The 23,513-nt window shown below is 47.2% G+C and overlaps 1 protein-coding gene and 1 long non-coding RNA gene across 4 annotated transcripts in view; one reads left to right on the top strand and one right to left on the bottom strand.

Annotated features, from left to right (window-relative positions):
- Positions 1-20,305, bottom strand: part of LOC139186456 (uncharacterized) — a 331,485-nt gene extending 311,180 nt beyond the window's left edge. For 2 of the 3 annotated variants that reach the window (XR_011570010.1, XR_011570009.1), the window contains exon 1: positions 20,140-20,229. This is a non-coding gene — a long non-coding RNA (uncharacterized lncRNA). Of the gene's footprint in view, positions 1-20,139 lie in introns of all 3 variants that reach the window. The other variant, XR_011570011.1, reaches the window with a different exon arrangement.
- PTF1A (pancreas associated transcription factor 1a) lies at positions 19,746-21,834 on the top strand. Its single transcript, XM_019972857.2, has 2 exons — positions 19,746-20,857; positions 21,279-21,834. Exons 1-2 carry the CDS (start codon positions 20,080-20,082, stop codon positions 21,479-21,481), a joined length of 981 nt encoding a protein of 326 aa, XP_019828416.2. The 5' UTR covers positions 19,746-20,079; the 3' UTR covers positions 21,482-21,834.
- Positions 21,835-23,513: the final 1,679 nt, after the last annotated feature.

Here is a 23,513-nt window from a genome sequence, read left to right on the forward strand (position 1 = left end):
GAAGGGTGTGTGTCTGAAAAGAATAGTTTGAGAGAATGAAGGGGAAGGAATAGATTCCTTACAAGGTGAAAGAAAGCCTTTACCATCTGAAAAACAAATAAACAAAAAATTACCGCTGTTCTATCATCACGGTCACAACTAAACTTCTTGAATAAGTTATCCAAAGGAGGAGGTTTCTATTCCCTCACCTTTATTTGGTCCTCAGCACACTGCATCTGGCCCACACTCATTCTGGAACTTTCACTCATTTAGTCATTTTCACCAGGAACTTCCATGGCCCCCCGTTTAAGGACACTTTTTGACCTCGTCATACCTAAAACTGCAGTAAATAGGCCCACCGTTCATCCTGATACCAACAGCAGAATCCTCAGTACCATCTTTTGTTTCTCTGTCTCCTCCAAGCCCACAGTCAATAAGACACCAGGTCCTAAAATTCTATTTGCAAACCATTTCTGCAATCTGCTCAACCACTACCTAGTTCAAGTCTTCATAATCTCTCAGCTGTTCTTCTGCAGCTTTCTGATCAGACTCCCTGCCTATAATCTTGCTTTGCTTCAATCTATTTTCCAATCCTGCAGCTTCTGTATCGTTTTTAAGTGGCAAACTTGATCGTGCTGCCTCCAGCTTCTAACTCTTCCCTGATTAATTACATATAAATTATAAACATGTGCTACTGTACCAATTGATTACATACATCATAAAGAATCAGACCAACAGATTTTAAAAGAATGAGATACTGCTTCCCTGGTGGTCCAGTGGTTAAGAATCTGTCTTGCAATGCAAGAGACACAGGTTAGATCCCTGGTCTGGGAAGATCCCACATGCCTCAGAACAACTAAGCCCGTGTGCCACATCTACTGAAGCCCATGAGCGCTAGAGCCTGGGCTCCACAATAAGAGAAGTCACCACAACGAGAAGCTGCACATTGCAACCAGAGAGTAGCCCCCTCTTGCTGCAACTAGAGGAAACCCTGCTCAGCAACGAGGACCCAGTGCAGCCAATAAATGAATAATAAAATATAATATAGATATAAGAATGGGATAAAAATACAGACGACAGTTCAGATATTTTCTTCCAAAACCCCAGTGGAACTACTTCTACACTCTGGAAATATCTGGTCCATATTTTATGCCAATATCCTTAACACGGCTTAGAAACTTCCTTCATCTAGACCCTGCCTACGATTCCATTCTCATATCTTTCTTTACTTGATCCTTAACAAAGTTCTTTTATATTTCCGAATGCCATGATAGTCATTCTCTGTCTTTGCTTTGTGTTTATTTCAACCTCTACTCTCTGTTCCCTCTAGTCTGTAAGCACCATGAAAAAAGGATCTGTTCTATTTACTGTTCTGTGACTACTGCTTATCACAGTTCTCAGCACAGAATTGGTCTTCAATGTTTGTTCTGTAAATAAGCATGGTACTTCTTGGGAGAAGCCATGTTTTCTATAAAGAGATTGGAAAGCAGAGAAAAACTGATCCATAGAAAAAGAAAAGAATGAAGCAGGGACACAGAGGGGAACAGAAAGAAGCACAAAGAAAGTAGAGGGAATGTCCCAGCATCTTTCCAGATCATGGTGTGCTAACTAATATACAAGTTAGACTGCCCTACAAAAGAGTTGAAATATATAGTGGTTTAAACTAGATAATTTATTTCCCTCTCACAAAACTAAAACAAAACTGAATAGGTACTCTAGCCTTTATGTGGGATCTAAATGATATAGGAGACTCAGACTCCTTTAGCTAGTTACTTTTCCATTCTAAATATGTAGCTTTCTACTAATGGTTGAAAATGGCTGCTCCAACTCCTGCCATTGTGTTGGCATTCCAACCAGTAGGAAGAGAGAAAGTAGCAAAGTGGGACATGTCCTTCCTCTTCAAAGAGCCCCAGAGGTGAATATCACTTATACCCCAAAGCCAGTTTCATCACTACACTGAGCTGCAAGAATGATTAGAAAATGTGGTTTTTATTCTGAGTGTCCATGTGCCCAGCTAAAATTATGGGTTTCTATTCATATTGATATGGAGGAGAATTTTCAGTCTCCAAGACTCCCGGTACTACTGCCTTCCTGAGGCCTAGCTACATTCCTGTTCATGGATTCTAGGACATACCCTGAATCCCATATTATAGCTCCCTTTTAATGTTTCTTAGTTCATGTTGATTTCCATGACCTGAAACCAAGAGATTTAAAACTGACACAGGTACATCAGATAAGCCAATTTATGCTGGAGTAGCCAACCCCCCAAATCTCAGTGGCCTCACAAAACAGAAGTTTATTTCTAGTCCAGGTTCCCTGTTCTATTCGAGTTTGCAGGGGGACCCTGTTCATCGTTAGTCATTTAGGGTCCCAGGATGACGGATGCTTGGCCTTAAGCTGTGTTTCTGCCATCCTTATGGAAAAGAGAAGCAACAGAGCCAAATAGTACACAGGCTCTTAAAGCTTCTTCCTGGGAGTTTCCCTGGTGGAAAATATTAGGACTGTCATCTGTATTTTTATCTCATTCTTATATATGTATATATAAAATATTGTAATTTACATATGTTTGTATTTTATTATTTATTTATTTATTGGCTATACTAGGTTCTTGCTGCCCTCGTGCAGCAATGAAAACCCAGCACAGCCAAGAGTAAATAAATTAATTTTAAAAAAAAAGCTTCCTCCTGGTCTGCCCCTGTCTGGAATCAGCCATTTCTCTAAGGATCTCTGGAACCTGTAAGTGGAGAATGGTTTTTAGAAACCAAGATCTAAGAACAAAATGTGTTCTCTGCTACAGGGACCCTTTTAGCAGACAGAGCTAGGAGAAAACAAAAAGAATGTACATATACATATACAAGTACTTCTACGTTTATATCTGTATCCACATGTCTCTATCTATACCTTCTAGTCTTTCTCCTTTCCACATTTACAACTTCTTCTCTAACAATGAAAAACCCAGTTCTCATTATTCTCAATATATTTACTCATTTACTCACTCCTAGATCACATAGAAAGTTGTTTTAACATTGCTAACTTATACCACTGTGAAAATTAGACCTACGAAAGCAGTTTAGAATTTATTTATAGTTCTTTTTGCCCTGGGTCTGAATATAATGTGTTCAAAATTTACTTGGATCACTACTAATAGAAGTGAAAGTCACTCAGTCGTGTCCGACTCTTTGTGACCCATGGACTATACAGTCCATGGAATTCTCCAGGCCAGAATACTGGAGTGGGTAGCCGCTCCCTTCTCCAGGGGATCTTCCCAACCCAGGGATCAAATCCAGGTTTCCCACATTACAGGCGGATTCTTTACCAGATGAGTCACCAGGGAAGCCCAAATATTATCACTACTACTACTATTTTTTAAGTACCAGGGAAATCACAACAATAAAATTTCACTATTGAACATGAAGGAAAAGAAGAGCTTCCTCCTGGAAGTGACATGGCATTTTCACTCATCTTTTACTAACCCCAGCAAATTACATGGCCACATCTTATCTCAATGAATAGAGGGAAATACAAGCTTATGACCCACCTGGAAGAAGACAGAGGCCTGTAGCTTGTCTGTCCAGCTCCCATGGACAGAGGGGGACATCCTACAATGGAACAGGATGTCCTATTCTGGAGGGGATGTCTTACAATGGAAGCTTTTTGGATTAATTCTTACTGCAAAGCACCCAGAAAGCATAATATCATCCTTCCACACCTTCCCTTCTCTGCTCACACCTGCCTGGCTGAAGAGGAAAAGTGTTCCTTAAGGACTGGGGACCCATAAGGTCAATGACAACAGAAATCTCTCACATCACTCTAAATCAGGGCAGGGAAAAGTCATAAAATGGATACCGGAGTGCAGAGCTTAGCTTCCCCCAGGACATCTCAACACTCTTAGCAGTCTCTGCGCATTTTCCTAGCTCCATCTTGGATTTTTAGAGTGGGTTTGTACTCTGGTCTGGTAGTTCCAAATGTCTGAAAAAAATACAAGGGAGACGAAAAAGCAGGAAGACATTCTGCTGCTGCTGCTAAGTCGCTTCAGTCGTGTCCGACTCTGTGCGACCCCAGAGACGGCAGCCCACCAGACTCCCCCGTCCCTGGGATTCTCCAGGCAAGAACACTGGAGTGGGTTGCCATTTCCTTCCCCAATGCATGAAAGTGAAAAGTGAAAGTGAAGTCGCTCAGTTGTATCCAACTCTTAGCGATGCCATGGACTGCAGTTCTACCATAAGGTAAATGCTGGGAAATGGGTTTCCAAGGCTGGCTGAAGGCTACATAAAGGTGAGATTCAAGGTTCTTGAGGCAGTCTGTGACTATCACCCAAACAGTGACTGCAATAGGCTACATGGTAAGAACTCAGCCCTGCGGTGGATGGCATTACCTTTCAAGGGCACTAATAAAATGCCAGAGAGATGACTGTCTGGTAGCTATATGTTGTTTACACTTTAGTGACCTCTGACTGAGATGTATGACCCAGAAGTAATTGGCTTTTAAAGGGGCAAAAAGGAATGCACTGGGCATTCTCTGAGGACATGGGTCTTGGTGGGGCATAGATGTGATCACCATAAGGCCACACCATGCCTGGCATGGAAATGTGGATGGAGGCAGGACCAAGAAAGGAGGTGGGTAAAAGACCATTGAGAGGTGCTGACCCTGGCTTGCTTGCAGTGGGGTCTATAGCATCCTGCAGATTTGCTGGCAAACACATCCTTAAACCACAGAAACCATGCTATTGCAGGCCTTCCGTTTTCATCAACCTATTCAGCTTCCTAGGGACATACTTCTGCTCCTCTTCTTGTGGTCAGACTCACTCAAGACTCAACTAACTCAATACTGCTCCCTTTATGAACCACCCCCGCCCCCCGCAACCCCTCACCCTCATGCTGAGCCTTTAAACCTCAACAATAGCCCTTACTACGCTGGTTTATAATACTCTCTCCCCTCTCTCTTACTACCCTAAGAATGCATTAAGGCAGTCGTCCCCAACCTTGGCACCTGGGACTAGTTTCATGGAAGACAATTATCCCATGGACTGAGGGCGTGGGGAGGATGGCTTCAGGACGATTCAAGCGCATAACATTTATTGTGCACTTTATCACTATTACATCAGCTCCACCTCATATCATCAGACATTAGATCCTGGAGGTTTGGGACCCCTGTCCTGTGTTAAGGCACAGAGTCTCTCTGATCCCCAACATTTAACACAATGACTGAACATAGTTGATGCATAAAACATCTTTCTCAAAGAGATCAATGAATTAAGCCTTAAAATAGGGTGCCTTTACATTTTCTCAGTATTTCCATGTTGCTTTTAACTTTGTATGCTTTTAACATGACATGACAATTCAGCTTGAAAAAGTGTAAGTGATTGGCACATATAGACTAAGACTCTCTAAAGTGAACAAGATGTTCCATTGGGATACAGGAAAACATTTAGAATACCTAATATAGTTATAGGAGAAGGCAATGGCACCCCACTCCAGTACTCTTGCCTGGAAAATCCCATGGACGGAGGAGCCTGGAAGGCTGCAGTCCATGGGATCCCTGAGGGTCGGACAGTGACTTCACTTTCACTTTTCACTTTCATGCATTGGAGAAGGAAATGGCAACCCACTCCAGTGTTCTTGCCTGGAGAATCCCAGGGATGGGGGAGCCTGGTGGGCTGTGTCTATGGGGTCGCACAGAGTCAGACACAACTGAAGTGACTTAGCAGTAGCAGCAATATAGTTATACTCATCTTCCTAAAATTTCTCTTGGTATGGGGCATGTTTACAAATGTAATGTGTGCATGCTACATTGCTTTAGTCATGTCCAACTCTTGGACCCCATGGACCATAGCTTGCCAGGTTCCTCTGTCCGTAGGATTCTCTAAAGCAAGAATATTGGAGTGGGTTGCCATGCCCTCCTAGAGGGGACCTTCCTGACCCAGGGTTCGAACTCACATCTCATGTCTCCTGCACTGGCAGGCAAGTTGTTTACCACTAGCACAGTGTATTAATACAGTCTTATTTCTATGTGATTTTCTATACATAAATAGATAAATTCACTGGTAGAGTGGATAATAAAAAATGGTAATGATAAGGTGTTACAGACTCAATGGGCATGAGTTTGAGTAAACTCCAGAGACAGTAAAGGACAGGGAAGCCTGGTTTGCTGCAGGCCATGGGGTCGCAGAGACAGACATGACTGAGTGACTGAACAAAGGTGTGCTAATCCTCTCCCCTCCATGGACACACAGAATACTTCTCTCTCCTTATTTGCTAACATCCCAAGTACTAACTGGGAATATGGTCACTGAACTCAAGACCACATTTGTCACCTTCCCTTGTAGCTAGATGTGGCCATGTGATGGCTCAGGCCAACTGAATGTGAACTGCAGTGCTATATGCAACGTTCAGGCCATGATCTTGAAAGGCGCATACCCTTTCTGTTTCCTTCTTCTTGCTGGCTGGGATGCAGACATAATGGCAGGAGCTGGAGCAGCCATTTTGGACTCAGGGTTTGAAGCCATGTTTCAGGAAGATAGAGCAACCAATTACAAGGAAGTTTGATCCTACCCCCTAGGCATTTAGCCCTCATATAAACTTCAGATTGCTTATGCTTGGACTTTTACTAGAAAGACAAAAATGTTATATTGTCTTTATATATTTGTTACAGAAGCCAGAACTTTATCCAGAATAATGCAAGGTTTATGGTAAAAATAAAAAGGAGATCAGTCCTGGGTGTTCTTTGGAAGGAATGATGCTAAAGCTAAAACTCCAGTACTTTGGCCACCTCATGCAAAGAGTTGACTCATTGGAAAAGACTCTGATGCTGGGAGGGATTGGGGGCAGGAGGAAAAGGGGACGACAGAGGATGAGATGGCTGGATGGCATCACCGACTCGATGGACGTGAGTTTGAGTGAACTCTGGGAGTTGGTGATGGACAGGGAGGCCTGGTGTGCTGCAATTCATGGGTTCGCAAAGAGTCGGACACGACTGAGTGACTGAACTGAACTGAACTGAGCTGAACTTTTTAAATGATTCCTTTATACAGACAATTTGGGCTCAAGATGAAAGCTACCAATGGTATAGAACCTTTCAGGTTTTTTCTAATGCCTATGATATTACCTCTTATTCACATCATTTCCTCTTGTACTTTATAGACATTTAATAAAAACGTATTCAATACTGTAAGGTATACTTGAAAGTTGGTACAAGAACAGAGTATTAATGTTCCCACTATAATAGCAAAAACAACAGGATGTGTTAACTCACCTTATTTAGGTAAACATTTTGCAATATATGCATATATCAGATAATCACACTGAACACATTATGATGTTATATGTCAATTATATTTTTATAAAGCTTGAGGGGGGAAGGAAAAAAACCTATTGGTTAACCCACTGAGTATAGAGGGAAACAGAATGAAACTGGCATTTTTTGAGTGCCTACTTTGTATCAGATATTTTACATACATCACTTCCCACAGCAATCCTTAAGGTAGATATTATTTCTTCCCATATCTATAGCCAATGAAACTAAAGCTCAGCAAGTTTAAATAACATATACAGTAAAACACAACTGGAAGAAGTAGAGCAGATACTTGAATTTGAACTCAGAACTATGTGAGTCAAATGTTCACGCCTGTCCATCCCCACGCAAAAATATTTCAAATACTTCCTCTTCCAAACTGTCAGACTCTTCCTCCTGTCTCTTTCCCTTTCTAATTCTGCTCCATGTCCTTTTTACTTTACTCCCTGCCCCCTTTCCTCTCTGCCGTTTAATCCCTCACCTGAAGTCAAACATGTATTTGATAATCACGTAGAACAGTATTCCTCAAACTTGACTCCGAATATATGTATGCATTTATATGTGTGTATACACATTTATATAACACATAGATGCATATATGTCCTTATATATAATCCCCACACTTTCCATAGACAAATAAAGCAAATCAACAAGAAGAAGAGTGTTCATGAGTCCTGCATGTCAGCTTAAATGATCATTAAAATGAAATCGGTGAAGGATAAAGAAGATGTGTATATATACACAATGGAGTACTACTCAGCCATAAAAAAGAATGAGATAGTGCCATTTGCAACAACATGAATGGACCTGGAGATTATCATACTAATTGAAGTAAGCCAAAGACAAATGTATGATATCACTTATATGTGGAATCTAAAAAAAATGATACAGGTGAACTTACTTACAAAATAGAAATAGACTCAGAGAAACAGAAAACAAACTTATGGTAACCAAAGGGGAAAGGGGAGGATGGACTGATTAGGAATTTGGAGTTAAAATATACACACTACTATGTATAAAATAGATAACCAACAAGGACCTACTGTATAGCACATGGAACTATACTCAGTATCTTCTAATAGTGGATACTTCTTCTGGATTCTCTTCTACAATGGAAGAGAATGTAAAAAATGAATGTATATATCTATATATACATCACCTTGCTGTATGTACACCTGAAACAAGCACAACATTGTAAACTATTTCAATAAAAGATTTAAACAGAATTGCTTAAATATTTGCAGACATAATATTGGTATAAACCCTTTATGTGTGTTTTTCATATATAACTACAAAACTAAACACATTAAAATAATTTTAAATCTTCAAGTCCATAAAATTCTAATTAACGTTAATTTAATGTGATATTTGTAATGACATTTGCCCCTTACAAAGCTGACATGATGTTGGTCCCAATCTTCAGCCCACTTTGGGTCTCATTTATTTCTCCACCAGTTTAATTAAACTACCGTGATAGCTTTGTTTATCTAGCTTGTTTTGTAGTTATTTGGTTTCTTGGCACCAGCACAACGTCTGTATATCTTCTTTAGGCCAGAGCAATTAAAACAGACTGGCCCCACCACAGTCTTCCCTTGGAGGAGGAAATGGCAGTTCACTCCCATATTCTTGCCTGGAAAATGCCATGGACAGAGGAACCTGGTGGGCTCTAGTCCATGGTGTTGCAAAGAGTCGGACATGACTGAAGCAACTTAGAACATAAAGCACACACCACAGTCTTAAATATAAATTCAGGTTCCGACTTCAAGTTCAAGGTAGGGCTAAGTTTTCGGGTGGCCATTCAGGTGGACCAGAATATGCTCACCCTTTGTTGTCAGTGTTTTTTAAGATTATCATCTCCATGGATGAAACTGGAGCCTATTATACAGAGTGAAGTAAGCCAGAAAGAAAAACACCAATACAGTATACTAACACATATATATGCAATTTAGAAAGATGGTAACAATAACCCTGTATACGAGACAGCAAAAGAGACACTGATGTATAGAATAGTCTTATGGACTCTGTGGGAGAGGGAAAGGGTGGGAAGATTTGGGAGAATAGCACTGAAACATGTATACTATCATGTATGAAACGAGTCACCAGTCTAGGTTCGATGCACGATACTGGATGCTTTGGGCTGGTGCACTGGGACGACCCAGAGGGATGGTATGGGGAGGGAGGAGGGAGGAGGGTTCAGGATGGGGAACACATGTATACCTGTGGCGGATTCATTTCAATATTTGGCAAAACCAATACAATATTGTAAAGTTTAAAAATAAAATAAAATTAAAACCAAAACAAAACAAAAACACATTACTATAAAATATCACTAAATGTATATTTTAGATATATATGAATATCAAATTAGTCATAGAGTTTTATCTTCAAAATTTAAAAATATATTTCAGGCTTACCTGAAAAAAAAAAAAAGATTATCATCTCCAGGGACTTCCCTGATGGTCTAACGACTAGACCACGTTCCCAGTGGCTAACGACTCCTTGCCCCCTATGCAGGGGGCTCATGTTCGATCCCTGGTCAGGGAACTAGATTCCGCATGCCAAGAGTTCACATGCCACAACTAAAGATCCCACGTGCCACAACTAAAACCCGGTGCAGCCAAGTAAATAAATATGTCTAAAAAAACAATTACCATCTACACATGGTCACAAGATCGGGGGAAAAAAGTTGTAATTGGACTTCCCTAGTGGCCCAGTGTATAACAATCTGCCTTCCAATGCAGGGGACCTGGGCTCAATCCTTGGTCAGGGAAGACCCCACACGCCTTTGGGCAAGGAAGCTGGTGCACCACAGCTACTGAGCCTGCACTCTAGAGCCGCTGCTCCGCAACAAGAGAAACCACAGCCATGAGAAGCCCATGCACTGCAACTAAAGAGTAGCCCTCGTGCAGCAGATGCAGAGCGGCCAAAAGTAAGTATATATTTTTAAAAGTTATAATTAACTTGTGAAGCCTTCCTTTGAGAAGTATGGATCTGCAGAAATGAGAGAGGTCCAGTGATAGGACCCTCCCCAGGAAAATCAAACTCCTGGGTATGGAAAGCGTCCTTTAGTTATGAAGAGGGAAAAGTCTATAAATACGAGCCATTGATTACAGAGGCAGGGGTGGATTACAAAGTGACAGCTTTCTGTAACAAGCCTGGCTAGTTTTTCCTTGCAGGTAAGGAAAGGTGTCTGGCTTCTCTCTGCAGGGCTGGTGAGGATACAGGAGTAAGAAAGGAATTCCAGCTCTTGCCCTGTTCCTGCCTTCCAGGCCCTGGTATTTGTTCAGCTAACCAGTGTCTCTGGGGAGGACAATGCAAAAGAGAAGCAGCAGAGATGGGCCTGCGTGAACGCCCCCAGCTAAGGGCTGGCATCCTGCTCCATGCCTTCCCAGGCTTTGCTGTGGGGGCATCCTCTGTGAATGGACCACTTTTCCAGCCCCCTCCCCCGCCACTCATAACCAAGAGCATTAGCAAGACACTGTCACCAGGCCTAATCCAAACTGCCTCCCACAGCTGTGAGAACAGCTGAATAGAGATCCAGTGCTTCTTCCAGTGTCTGTGGTGAGTCAATCTCCGTGTTGGGTGATAGATTTGTTGATGTTTGCTGTTGTTCTTATTGTTTAGTTGCTCAGTCATGTCCAGCTTTTTGTGACCCTATGGACTGTAGCCCGCCAGGTTCCTCTGTCCATGGGCCTCTCCAGGCAAGAATACTAGAGTGGGTTGCCATTTCCTTCTCCAGGGAATCTTCCAGACCCAGGGATCGAACATGCATCTCCTGAATTGGCAGGCAGATTCTTGATCACTGAGCCACCCGGGAAGCCCTTGTTGATATTGATCCACTATAAATCCAGGAGATCGCATAGAGGTGGGTGAAGCCAAGAGGAATGACTCCTACTTGACTAATGACTCCTATGTGTACTTAATGATACATTCCCATCCACTCCACCAATGTTTACTGAGCCTACAAACCTGCTTTGTGTTAGTCACTCAGTCGTGTCCGGCTCTTTGTGACCCCATGGGCTGTAGCCCTCCAGGTTCCTCCATCCATGGAATTCTCCAGGCAAGAATACTGGCATGGGTTGCCGGTCCCTTCTCCAGGGGATCTTCCCAACCCAGGAATCGAACCCAGGTCTCCTGCATTGAAGGTAGATTCTTCACCATCTGAGCCACCAGGGAAGCCCAACAAACCTACTGCTGCTAAATAAATAAATGAGCAAATAAATAAAGTCAGACAAACACTACTCTGTGCCCAGTGCTGAGTAGGTGTTTGTATTTGTTAACTCACTTAATCCTCACAATAACCCGATGAGGTAGTTGTGTTTTTTTTAAGATGTTTTAAAAATGTGGACCGTTTTTAAAGTCTGTATTGAATTTTTTACAATATTGCTTCTGTTTTTTATGTTTAGTTTTTTGACCTCAAATCTCATAGCATCTTAGCTCCCTGACCAGACTCTGAACCTGAAACCTCTGCATTGGAAGGTAAAGTCTTAACCGCTGGACCACCAGGGAAGTCCTGAGGTAGCAGTGTTATATTAATAATTTCTTCTTGTATATGCAGGCGTGGAGGCTCATGGATGTTAGCTAACTTGCCCAAACAGCTAGTCAGTGGCAGAGCAGCTGGAATCCAGGCAGCCAGGCTTTGGAGCCTATACTTATGAGCTCTGTGCTTCCCAGCCTCTCTGGGGGGCCAGTGGATAGTGGGATGCCCTTTTCTCTGCAACAAAAATAGGCTCAAACCTCTAGCAGGGTCCAATCTGAGAGGGGTCCTGTGGTGGCAAAACCTGAGGCCTGGGGACTTCCCCGGTGGTCCAGTGGCTAAGACTGCATGCTCCCAATGCAAGGGGCATGGGTTCAATTCCTGGTCAGGGACTAGGTCCCATGTGCCACAATTAAGACCTGGTGCAGCCAAATAAATAAATAAATATTTTTAAAAAACCCACCTACGGTCTGTGTAGAGTGCTTATGTCTTGGAATGTTCAAGCATAAAAACTGTATTCCAGACTTATAGGCAACTTTTCTAAATAACTGGAATTGCTTTCCAGGTGGTGCTAGTGGTAAAGAACCAGCCTGCCAGTGCAGAAGACCTAAGAAATGTGGGTTCAATCCCTGGGACAGGAAGATCTCCTGGAGAAGGACATAGCAACCCACTCTAGTATTCTTGCCTGAAGAATCCCATGGACAGAGGAGCCTGGAGGGCTACAGTCCATAGTGTTGCAAAGAGTCAGACAGGACTCAGTGACTGAGCATATACACACTTGACTGATAGTAGGCACGTGCCTGCTTGAACTGTGCACAGGCCAGCCTGCTGCTGCTGCTGCTGCTGCTAAGTCGCTTCAGTCATGTCCGACTCTGTGCGGCCCCATAGACGGCAGCCCACCAGGCTCCCCCGTCCCTGGGATTCTCCAGGCAAGAACACTGGAGTGGGTTGCCATTTCCTTCTCCAATGCATGAAAGTGAAAAGTGAAAGTGAAGTCGCTCAGTCGTGTCCAACTCTTCACGACCCCATGGACTGCAGCCCACCAGGCCCCTCCGTCCATGGGATTTTCCAGGCAAGAGTACTAGAGTGGGGTGCCATAACGGGCCAGCATACACTTCTTCAAGTACAGATTAACCTGGCTGAGGGAAAGTTTTGCTCTAGGTAGGATTTTAAGAAACAAGAAAAAAATGCCACTGTAATACCCTATATCTTCAGGACCACTGTAAAGAGTGAAAGCTAAGGTATCATTGAGAAGAGGTAGAAAAATTTCCAAGGGAATCACAATCAGTGGTCTGCTAGGCAAGGAAGAAAGTCAGCCCACAAGTGGAACACATAGGCTATTCTGAGAGATACTCAACTGTCAATTCTTAGGAGTGGTCCTTCAAGTGAAAATGAAATTATCCGATGGTAAAGTCCTACAATGAACCATCATGCCACCATTAAAACCTGTCTGTTAAAGTAAAGATACGGGGAAATGGTGATGAGAGATGGTCAAGTGAAAAGTGCAAGACATGAAACTAAAAACACCAGAGGAAAGAGACCAAAATGTTAGCAGCAGTCACATGGAGTCTGTGGACCATGCAAACAATGTGGTGGGTTTAACGAATAATTTAAAATTTCTTTTAGGACTTCCCTGGTAGTCCAGTGGTTAAGAATCTGCCCGACAATGCGGGGAACATGGGTTCGACCCCTGGACTGGGAAGATATCACGTGCTGCAGGATAACTAAGCCCGTGCACCACAGTTACTAAGCCTGTACTCTAGAGCCTGGGTTCCAAAACAAGAGAAGACACCGCAGTGAGAAACCTGCATACCACAACTAGGGAGCAGGCCCTGCTCGCCACAGCTGAAGAAAGCCCGAATGCAGGAATGAAGACTCAGCCAAAATGATTTTTTTTCTTTTTTAAAGAAAAAGTCTATCCATTAGCCACTCAGTTCCTTTCTCAGTGCAGCTAATGTCATCAGTTTCTGGCATCTCCATCTAGAGATATTGGATGGCTGCATAAACAAATGCTTTCACATATACTCACTGCCTTCTTTTTTTTTTAATGCAAAAATACTAGCTATTCTTGTTCCTTTCACTTTAATGATGTATCCTGGAGATCATTTCACATTGTTACATCAAAAGCACTCTTATTCTGTTATGGCAGCTGAATATTCCACAATACGTGCATGCTAAGTGGCTTCAGTCGCGTCTGACTCTGTGACTCCATGGTCTGTAACCCACCAGGTTCCTCTGTCCATGTGATTCTCGAGGCAAGAATACTGGAGTGGGTTGCTGTGCCCTCCTCCAGGAGATCTTCCCGACCCAGGGATTGAACCCATGTTTCTTACATCTTCTGAAATGGCAGGAGGGTTCTTTACCACGAGTGCCACCTGCAAAGCCCAAATATTCCACAATATAGAACCATAATTCACTTAAGGCCCTATGGATGGACATGAAACAAACAAACAAACAAAAATTACAGCTTTAAAGAGAAACAAACAGAAAAAAGCTCCACATTTCTATTAATTTTATTTTATTTTATTTTTTTTGCCTTCTCACTGCTCACCATGGAGGCCAAAACACAGAAGTCTGATTATAATGACCTGCAATGTTTACCTTACTAAAGACCAAACACCTTTTGGAATAACAAGACTGAAGGACAAAGCTCAGAAGCTTTATTCATCAAACAAACCATGGCATGCCAGAAAACACTTATTTGGAGAAGTATATCAGCGTTTTGGTGTTTCTCCCTCCAAAGATTAATGTTTAACGATGGGAAATGCAAGAAGGAATGTAGTGGGTGTTGGGTGTTGGGCTTTTCACTCTGTTTAATGGCAGCCATGGCAGCCGTGTGCGTCCTGCCCTCATTCCCAGGTGGGACACAGCTCAGCTTCTTCTTCTTCTTTATTTTTTTAAGGCTGAGTAGCTTCAGAGTGGATAATGTCTGATGGAAACCCTGGAAAACAATGCTGACACCTCCCCCCGCCCTCGTGCTGGAAATCCACATTTCTGCTCTTGTGGCTCCATGGTGCCAGCTGTATCACTCCGGGATGCTGACTGAGTCTTTCTGAATCTAACTGCTTGCAAACAATCAAAACACCTGACCAGTTCATCTCCCAGAGCTGTGTTAGCAAACAAGAGGGTCCATGTGAAAATCACATTTCATCAGCTACATTCAGTGTAGAGACAGAGGAGGGGCAGGAAGATGCTACGTAAGGCAGGTGAGATATGGAGTCAGCCAGCCTGGGCGGAATTTGGTCCCCTTCTCTGACGGGCCGTTGTAGCCCTAGGTTTATGGCCGAGTTTCTTCTGTTCAGTGGTTGAAATAAGGAGGATGTCCTCCAGCAGCATTTTGAGGACAAGGGATAGCCCTCCAAAATGCTCATCTCCATCTTTTCTACCTTTGTATTATTCCTTCTACCCATCTTATGATAAACATAAGAGCTTCAGACCAAACCAAGGAGCTCAGGCTAGTAGGGTAGAGAAGGCAATGGCAACCCCCTCCAGGACTCTTGCCTAGGAAATCCCATGGACGGAGGAGCCTGGTAGGCTACAGTCTATGGAGTTGCACAGAGTCAGACACGACTGATGTGACTTAGCAGCAGCAGCAGCAGGCTAGTAGGAAGGACAGTGGAAAGCCAGGGAGAGGGACTTCCCTCGTGGTCCAGGGGCTGAGACTCAGGGCCCAGTGTCAATTCCCGGTGGGGGAGCTAGATCCCACATGCTGCAACTAAGACTTCGCATGCCGAGACTAAAGACTCCACATGCTGTAACTAGAAGAACTAGCACCCTTGTGCTGCAACAAAGATTCCACGTACAGTAACCAGACCTGGTGCAGCCAAACTGATTGATTTAATGCAAGAAATTTTAAAAAGAAAACCAGAGAGAAGTCACTGTGGCATTGGAAGACACGGTAAGTTAATAAAGGGTAAAGTAAAGAGAAGATGAGGAGGATGATAGGTAGGCAGGGCTAGTTCAAGGAAGGCCTTTGAAGTCATGTCAAGGAGTCTGGCCTCCACTAGGCCAGTCCTTTCCAGGATGGAATAAGATGGCACCTGATCAGAGTGCACTTTCTGAGTGGAAAAATCATCCATAATCTATATAACGTGACTTTGGGGGGCAGAGAAAGTCCCATGAGCCCATATTTACTTCTGTATTCTTTGTCTTCTGCTGGAAATTGCACCATTCAGTGATTCCTTTCTCAGCACATCAGAAGGTGTGGTGATATCCACAGTGTGGCCAGGACTCTGGAGAGGGCAGGAAGGTGGTGTGTGGTAGTCTGGGCTGGCTCAGAATGGGACCCAGACCGATTACATTGCACATCAATATAAATTCACCTTTTATGAGTCTGTTCTCAGCAGCCAGTGGAACCAGCACTAGGCTGGCATGGACTGGGATTGATAGTAACCTGCTGTGTGACCTTAGGGAAGTCACCAGACTTTTCTGGGCTTCAGAGGCCTTTCAGCATCATCATTCCCATGAGGGTGGGTTGATGAGGGCCCTCAAGTGAAAAGAGAAAGTTTTCATAGAATGAGGGAGGGGAATGGTAAAGAAAGGGGAAACAAGACACTTGTGAGGACAATTCAGCCACCTGGTATCACCTCTGTGTTCAAGAGTGGGGAACGGGAACAATTTAGGTCAATGAGAAATTAACATGGACCCATTTTCAAGTTGGGAGACAGACCATGAGTCACACCTGCTTGCAAGCACTAAGTGAGGAGCATGGGACGCTGGTGGGGAGACAGCTGCACCCTATTTCTCCTGCAGGGAGGACACGTGCCAAGGAGTGTCCAGCACTGTGGAGCCATACGAAGGTGGGGCAAAGGATGGAGAACCTGGAGCCCCAGCCTTTATGGCTGTTTTGTAGAGAATCCATTCTGGGCAGGAGACAGGGATCTGGGCTCCAACCCTCCAGTTATGGTTCTGAAAAGCCAGGGGAAGACTCTAGAAATGTTTTCTGGGAAAGCAAGGAGCAAGTATTCAGGTCGGTAACTCCTGGGACAGAGAGAGAGCTGAGAGAGACAGAGATGATGGACACAAGGGCAGACGGACACAGCAATGCCCCACAGCCCTTGCCAGACATTCTCCTGAAACTGAGAAGCTTAAAGATGGCCTGAGGCTTCTGGCAGCCCCAAAGGCAGTGCGGTAGGAGCCTTCTGGGCCTAGGAGGACAGGTGCCACTGAGAGATTTGAAAACAATCTCAAGGCTTCACCAGGATCTGACCCTAAAAAAAGAGTCAAGCACCTCACCACTGTCCAACCTTAGGGGCCAGATGTTATTTCATACTGAGGCAGGAACAAGGTTAGGGTACGTCTCTCTTGAGGACAGAGGGTCAGAGAGAAGCTTCGGGCTTAACAAAGGGTGTAGAAACTTTTAGCTCTGGGACCAGCCCTGTCCATCTGCCCTGAAGTACCTGAAACCTTGCGTTCTTGTTCCATTCCACACTCGACCAGTGCCTAGAGGACCCGGGGTGTGCAGAACTGGGGCGGGTGGGGGGTGGGGGTGGGCAGCGGTGCGGGGGAGGAATGAGAGCTGGAGTCTGGAGTCTGTAGAGGGCTCTGTCCCAGCCATCTCCTCCGCCAACCTGTTGCTTCGAGAGGCAGAGGGCAGCCATCCACACTTTTGTGACCTCCAGTGACCCAGAGAAAATTCCCTTTATTATCAGTGAAGCCTTTCTTCTTTTTAGTAGAGAAAAGAACAATCATGTCTTACTTAAGGACAGAGTGTGTGTGTGTGTGTGTGTGTGTGTGAGAGAGAGAGAGAGAGAGAGAGAGAGCATGCCAGCCCACACCAGCACCCCAGTATCAACATCTGCAGGCCTGACCCTTGCTTCCCCAAAGGACAAGTCAGCAGACAGTTCTCTAAGGGAAAAAATGGTGGGGGTGGGGAGGGAAAGGGCAAGGAGGGAACAAGTGACTATCTTTTCTTTTCCTCTTCCTCCAGGCTCATCTATGTAGCCCTAGAAGCTGCCCAGAACCTCCACACTAGCTCTGCTCAGCTTCACAGGACAGTAAACTTTCCCACCAGCACTGGACGTGCCCATTGTTCACTTGGGTGCCCTAGGTAAAGTTCTGGGCCCTTCTATAAACTCATCAAGCATATGGAAGATGATTTTCTGTGGACTCTGACTGTTAAAATCACACTGGGTATAAAGATCCCCCAAATGTACGCTTACAGACTCCCTGTGTCCCCCAGCCCCCGCTCCCTGACATATGCATGGCACAAACATTTTCTCAAGAGCCATTATATCCATCAGAGAAGGTCTCTCAGCCTCTTAAAGAGAGCCTATGTAGGCTGGAACCCCAGTCTTTCCTCCACTGAATGATTATCAATACTTCGGATAAGGCTTTGAAGTCTGGTTATTCGCTATGCCTCCAAGTCCTCAGATTGATCCAAGAGCATGTCCCTACTGGGTTTTAATCTAACCAAGTGAGGGGAGGGGAGGAAGGGCCACCAACAGCTGGCTAGATCTCGGGTCTTGAACTCCTCTTCCCAAACAGCTTCCCTTTCGTTGAGGTGAGAAAGATAAATCTAAATACAGGAAATTGCAGCCCAGTCTTGAACACAGGAAAACTGTCCACATTTGCCTCAGTTTAACTTAATCACCTCACTAGGAAGGATGAGCTAACAAAGGAAGGAACTTACTGGAAAACAGTAAGTCTTTGGGTTAAAATTCTCTGTGTCCTTGGTGGTTCAAGGTAATCTCTGGTGTTCTTATGTATCTTTTGCCCTTAACTTTTTTTGGTTTCAGGATTCAGTTAAACACAATGTAAATGTCTAAAACCAGGATGCGCGTTAAAATCGCTGTTCTATAAGACATGGACCTGGCTTTTGAGAGGAGTTCAAACACCCACTAGAAGAAGCCTCTGGTGGGACAAGTGTCTGAAAAAGGAAGCGGCTGACTCAGGAAGGCGGTGGCTCTCTGTCTTCTGTTGAGAGAACTCGCGCGGTCGGCTGCACTTCTGAACCCTCTGGAATTTGGCTTTTAACAGAATTGCCTCGACCTTGGAAGTGTTTGTTACTTTTCAACTGAGGAATTCGAGTTGCATCGCTGTCTGTAATACTGTCATGGGCCAGAGCACAAATGTTTTGTGTTTGGTATATATATATGTGTGTGTGTGTGTGTGTTTTAAGGTCGGGAAAGAAAGGAAAAAGTCGTTCAAGGATGGACCCGGTGGTCAGTGGGAAAGGTGAGCGACTCTGGCTTTGAAAACGGTTCACACTCTGCCCATTTACTTCCATGCCCTCTCTCGGACTGCTCCAAAGCAGACGATTCAACTGAGTCCCTTTGTATCCGGTTTTATTGCTCCGGACCCCTAGGGTCTCACAAGAAACATGCCCTGCTGAGCCGCTCTCGGAGGCGGCCTCTCCAGCGTTCCCGTTTATCCCTCGGGACGGGGAAAGGGAGGGGAAGAGAGGCCGGCCGCAGAGCACCGGGCACCGGAGTCAGGATCCTGAGCAGCGCCGGGCAGGCGCGCGCCCCTCAAACCCGCGCCGCGCCTGGAGAGGCGCCGCATCGCCTTCCAACCCCAGCGGCACACACTGCGCAAATCTGACCAGAGTCCTGGAAAGGTTCGGCGATGAGACAGAAGCCCGGAATGGAACCCAGGCCGGAGGCCCGTTCGCGCTCCGGGGGTGGGGGTGGCGAAACCCATCGCCTGAACTGTCCAGGCTGCCCGCAGTCGCTGCGCCAACCCCGGAGGAGCAGCGAGCTCCACCTGAGACTCGCTCCCGCCGTCTGGGACGCGGACGCGCCCCGCTAGGGCGTTTTGTGGCTGCGCCGAGACGGGGCGGAAGAGCCTCGGGGCGGAAGAGCCCGGCTGGGCGCAGCGCGCGCCAGCGGACGGCGGCCGCCGGGGGCCGCAGGTGCCCCTGGAGCCGCTCGCCCGGCAGGTACTCGCCCGAGGAGGGGAGGACAGGGGCGTGAGGAGCCCCGGGCCGCGCGGCCCCGCCTCCCCTTCACCCCGGGAGCTCCCTTCGGGAGGAAAGCCTCCCCGGCCCCAGCCGGCCTCCCGGCCCCCTCCCCGCCGGCACCCCGCACTTGGTGATTGGCTGGCGCCGCGGGTCCCTGGCACGCGCCTGTGGATGTAGTTATAAGAATCCTCGCGTGCCGGCCCTCAGCTTCAGCCGGTCGCCACAGCCCTCCCCAACGCCGCGCGGGCGCCGTCCAGAGCGCAGCGGCCGCGGGCACTCCAGGGAGGCCGGGGCGGGGGGGCGGTCCTCGTTGCCTCCGGCGCCGGACCGGGAGGGCGGGGGCTGCCCGACGAGCCCGAACTGCAGCCGCAAACTTCCAGAGAACACCCCTACCCTAGGCCAGCAGTCCCCCGGGCCCTCGGCGGCGCAGAGCATGGACGCGGTGCTGCTAGAGCACTTCCCCGGGGGCCTGGACGCCTTCCCGTCCTCTTACTTTGATGAGGAGGACTTCTTCACCGACCAGTCTTCTCGGGACCCTCTGGAGGACGGCGATGAGCTACTGGCCGACGAGCAGGCCGAGGTGGAATTCCTCAGCCACCAGCTGCACGAGTACTGCTACCGCGACGAGGCGTGCCTGCTGCTGCAGTCCGCGCCTCCGGCGGCCCCCCACGCACTCGCCCCGCCGCCCCCGGGGGGCCCGGGAGAGCCGGAGGACAGCGGCGGCGGCGGCTACTGCTGCGAGGCGGGGGCGCCCCCCGGCGGTTTCCCCTACTCGCCCGGTTCTCCGCCCTCGTGCCTGGCCTACCGGTGCGCCGGGGCGGCCGCGCTGTCCCCCAGGGCGCGGCTGCGTGGCTTGAGCGGCGCGGCGGCTGCGCGGCGGCGGAGGCGGGTGCGTTCCGAGGCGGAGCTGCAGCAGCTGCGGCAGGCTGCCAACGTGCGCGAGCGGCGGCGCATGCAGTCCATCAACGACGCCTTCGAGGGGCTGCGCTCGCACATCCCCACGCTGCCCTACGAAAAGCGCCTCTCCAAGGTGGACACGCTGCGCCTGGCCATCGGCTACATCAACTTCCTCAGCGAGCTGGTGCAGGCCGACCTGCCCCTGCGCGGCGGCGGCGCGGGCGGCGGCAGGGGGCCCGGCGGCGGAGGGCGCCTGGGCGCGGACAGCCCGAGCAGCCAGGCCCAGAAGGTCATCATCTGCCACCGGGGTACTCGTAAGTGCGTCCGCCTCCCAGCTCGTAGAGGGGCGGGCGGGGGGTGGGGGGGACGGGAACGGGAAGGTCCCGGGGCGGGGGCTGGGTGAACGGACCGACCAGCTGACTGACGAACAGACAGACGGGCGGGCTGTGGGTACCCGCCACCTTGAACCGGAGTTGGCGTTTCTGAGGTTTTTCCGCCACTCTAACGGCGGCCCTGAGGGTGCGCGTCCCGGATAGACTTGCAACTTCTGGGACTGCGGGTTGAGGGCGCTGGGGGCTCGCGGGGTGGAGAAAAAGTGTTGTTCAGAGTAACCAAAGACGCCTGTCTGTCAAAGCGCCCCAAAGGGGATCTCAGAGGACCGGAGAGGCAGTGCTGGGAGCAGAGTTGGACATTCACAATCTGGTTTTTTTTTTTTCCTTCTTCTCACCTCCTCAGGGTCCCCCTCCCCCAGCGACCCGGATTATGGCCTCCCTCCCCTTGCGGGACACTCTCTCTCTTGGACTGATGAAAAACAACTCAAAGAACAAAATATTATACGAACAGCCAAAGTGTGGACCCCAGAGGACCCCAGAAAACTCAACAGCAAGCCTTCCTTCAACAACATAGAAAACGAACCGCCCTTTGAGTTTGTGTCCTGAGAAGAGTCAGACCTGCCTGAGGACGTGATTCCGTCTGTGTGCATATTGTACATGTAAATATCTATAATGTAAATGTAACTTAAGAATCACATTTTTCTAATGGCAATCAACTGTTTGTTATTTATCTATTTATTATCCTGTCGAGTTAATGAAATAGATGATCTCTTTTTAAATATATAATTTATATAATTTATCCTGATTTTCTTAAAATATGCAATAGTCTATGATCTTCCCCAGCACCTTTGGCAGAACTCTGCATTAGTGGAAGAACTCTGACCAGAAAACGTCATGCTAATTTATTGCCAGATACAGTTTATTCCTAAGCAATGTTAATAAATGCTATTCATACCGTTTTCTAAAAGTTCTTTTATACTTGATGGGTGTAGCTGTATCTTTAAAGATGAATTAACCTACTTTGTAAAAAGAAAAAGAAAAAAAAAAAAAAAACTGAACCAGAGACCCCAAACGGAGCTATACTGTAAGAGCCACCTTTTAGATTTAGCTTAAAGGGAGTGGGTTAGAGTATTAGGCCTCATTTCTCTGGGAGAGCCCTTCATCTTCATCCCAGTCCTAACACCCTAGGAAGCAAATGGGTCACGGGGTATTTGTTGCTCTCATTCTTTCAGATGAAAAAGCTAAGGCTGGGAGACATTTGACTTATCCAAGGTCATGGGCACCCTGCGTAATCATAGTGTATAAAGTGGACACTGTGGGTCCGGTGGCGACAGTGGGCTAATTTCTGGGCTAGCAAAGGGAAGACGCCTTTCTGCTTCCAAGGGCTGGGGAGAAGGGGTTGCTGTTAAGCTGCCCTGTGACCCATCCCTTCTGCAGTTACAGCATCAGGTACATGGAACTCAGATATACTCAAAGGAAATGAGAAAAGCCACCAGGTTGAGGCCGGAGACCCCTCTAGGATGTTTCCCAACAAAACCCAGGGTTTGGGGGATAAGACAAGAAAGGAGCACGCCCTCTCTGCCGCTTCTGCAACTGGGTAATTTCTGAAATTGACTCGGTTTTGCCTCCAGCAGAATCCAGTCCTTTGAGGCAAGCAGCCTGGGGTGAAGGCGAGGCTCCGGCGGAGAGCTGCCCCCTAGCGAAGGGGAGAGCCGCGAGGGCGCAGCGGGGAGCTCCCAGGAAGCTAGGGTTTGGACTAATCTCCGAGGCCGCTACGAGCACCTCCCTGGCCCTCAGGGAGCGCTTGGCTGCGAGCGGGAGTCGGGGCGCGCGGCTCAGAGTGCGGGACCCTGCGCGCGCTCGGACCGCCCGGGTGCGGAGCGGGAGGCGCGGAGCAAGGTCTCGCGCGTCCGGCGCGCTCTTCCTGGCTGATCCACAACGCCGGCGCCCCGCAGGCCCTGGGGAACCGAGATGCCACTCCCCGGCCCGCAGCCGCCTGGTCGGCCAAGGTACGATGGCGCATCTTCCTTGGTACCCAAGGCCCTGCCGAGGGACAATATGTCGGCAGCATGCTAATTGCTTTAACCTAGTTTCAGACCCACTGAGGGGTTCCCCGCGCGCCGCGGGTGCCATGGACGTCATCCAAGAGCAATTAAAGCGAGGCCGCGAGCCCGACCCGCAGCGCGGCCTGGCCAGACGCGCGGAGATTCTGGGTCGCCAAGCTCCCAGGAGGCCCTTGACCATAGACACTCTCACCCCTTCCAGCCCCACCCATCCCTCCCCCTAAAAGATGGAGATTTCACACTGGAGGAAGAATTTGGGAACGAGAGAAAATAATTCGATTTTGTCCTGTATTAGGGCCTCATTAAACACGAAAGTTGCTTTTGCACAAGTGCTTCTATCAGGCATGTAATCTCATTACACTCATTAGAAAGTCAAATGGTAGGCAGACTTCAACTTAATTGTAAGTTATGTAAGTTCTGTACCGTTTACTTCTGCTGCGTAGACCTGCGTTTCAATTGGATTAGGGGATGTGGCACTCTGCCCTTCAAACACTACCATCATTGTGATGTGGCACCTTTTATTTTGCGTGCCACTTTTTTTGTGATTCAATGCTTCAACGACACCCTTTAGTGCG

This window comes from Bos indicus, chromosome 13 (assembly GCF_029378745.1).
Source record: "Bos indicus isolate NIAB-ARS_2022 breed Sahiwal x Tharparkar chromosome 13, NIAB-ARS_B.indTharparkar_mat_pri_1.0, whole genome shotgun sequence".
Classification (NCBI taxonomy): Eukaryota; Metazoa; Chordata; class Mammalia; order Artiodactyla; family Bovidae; genus Bos; species Bos indicus.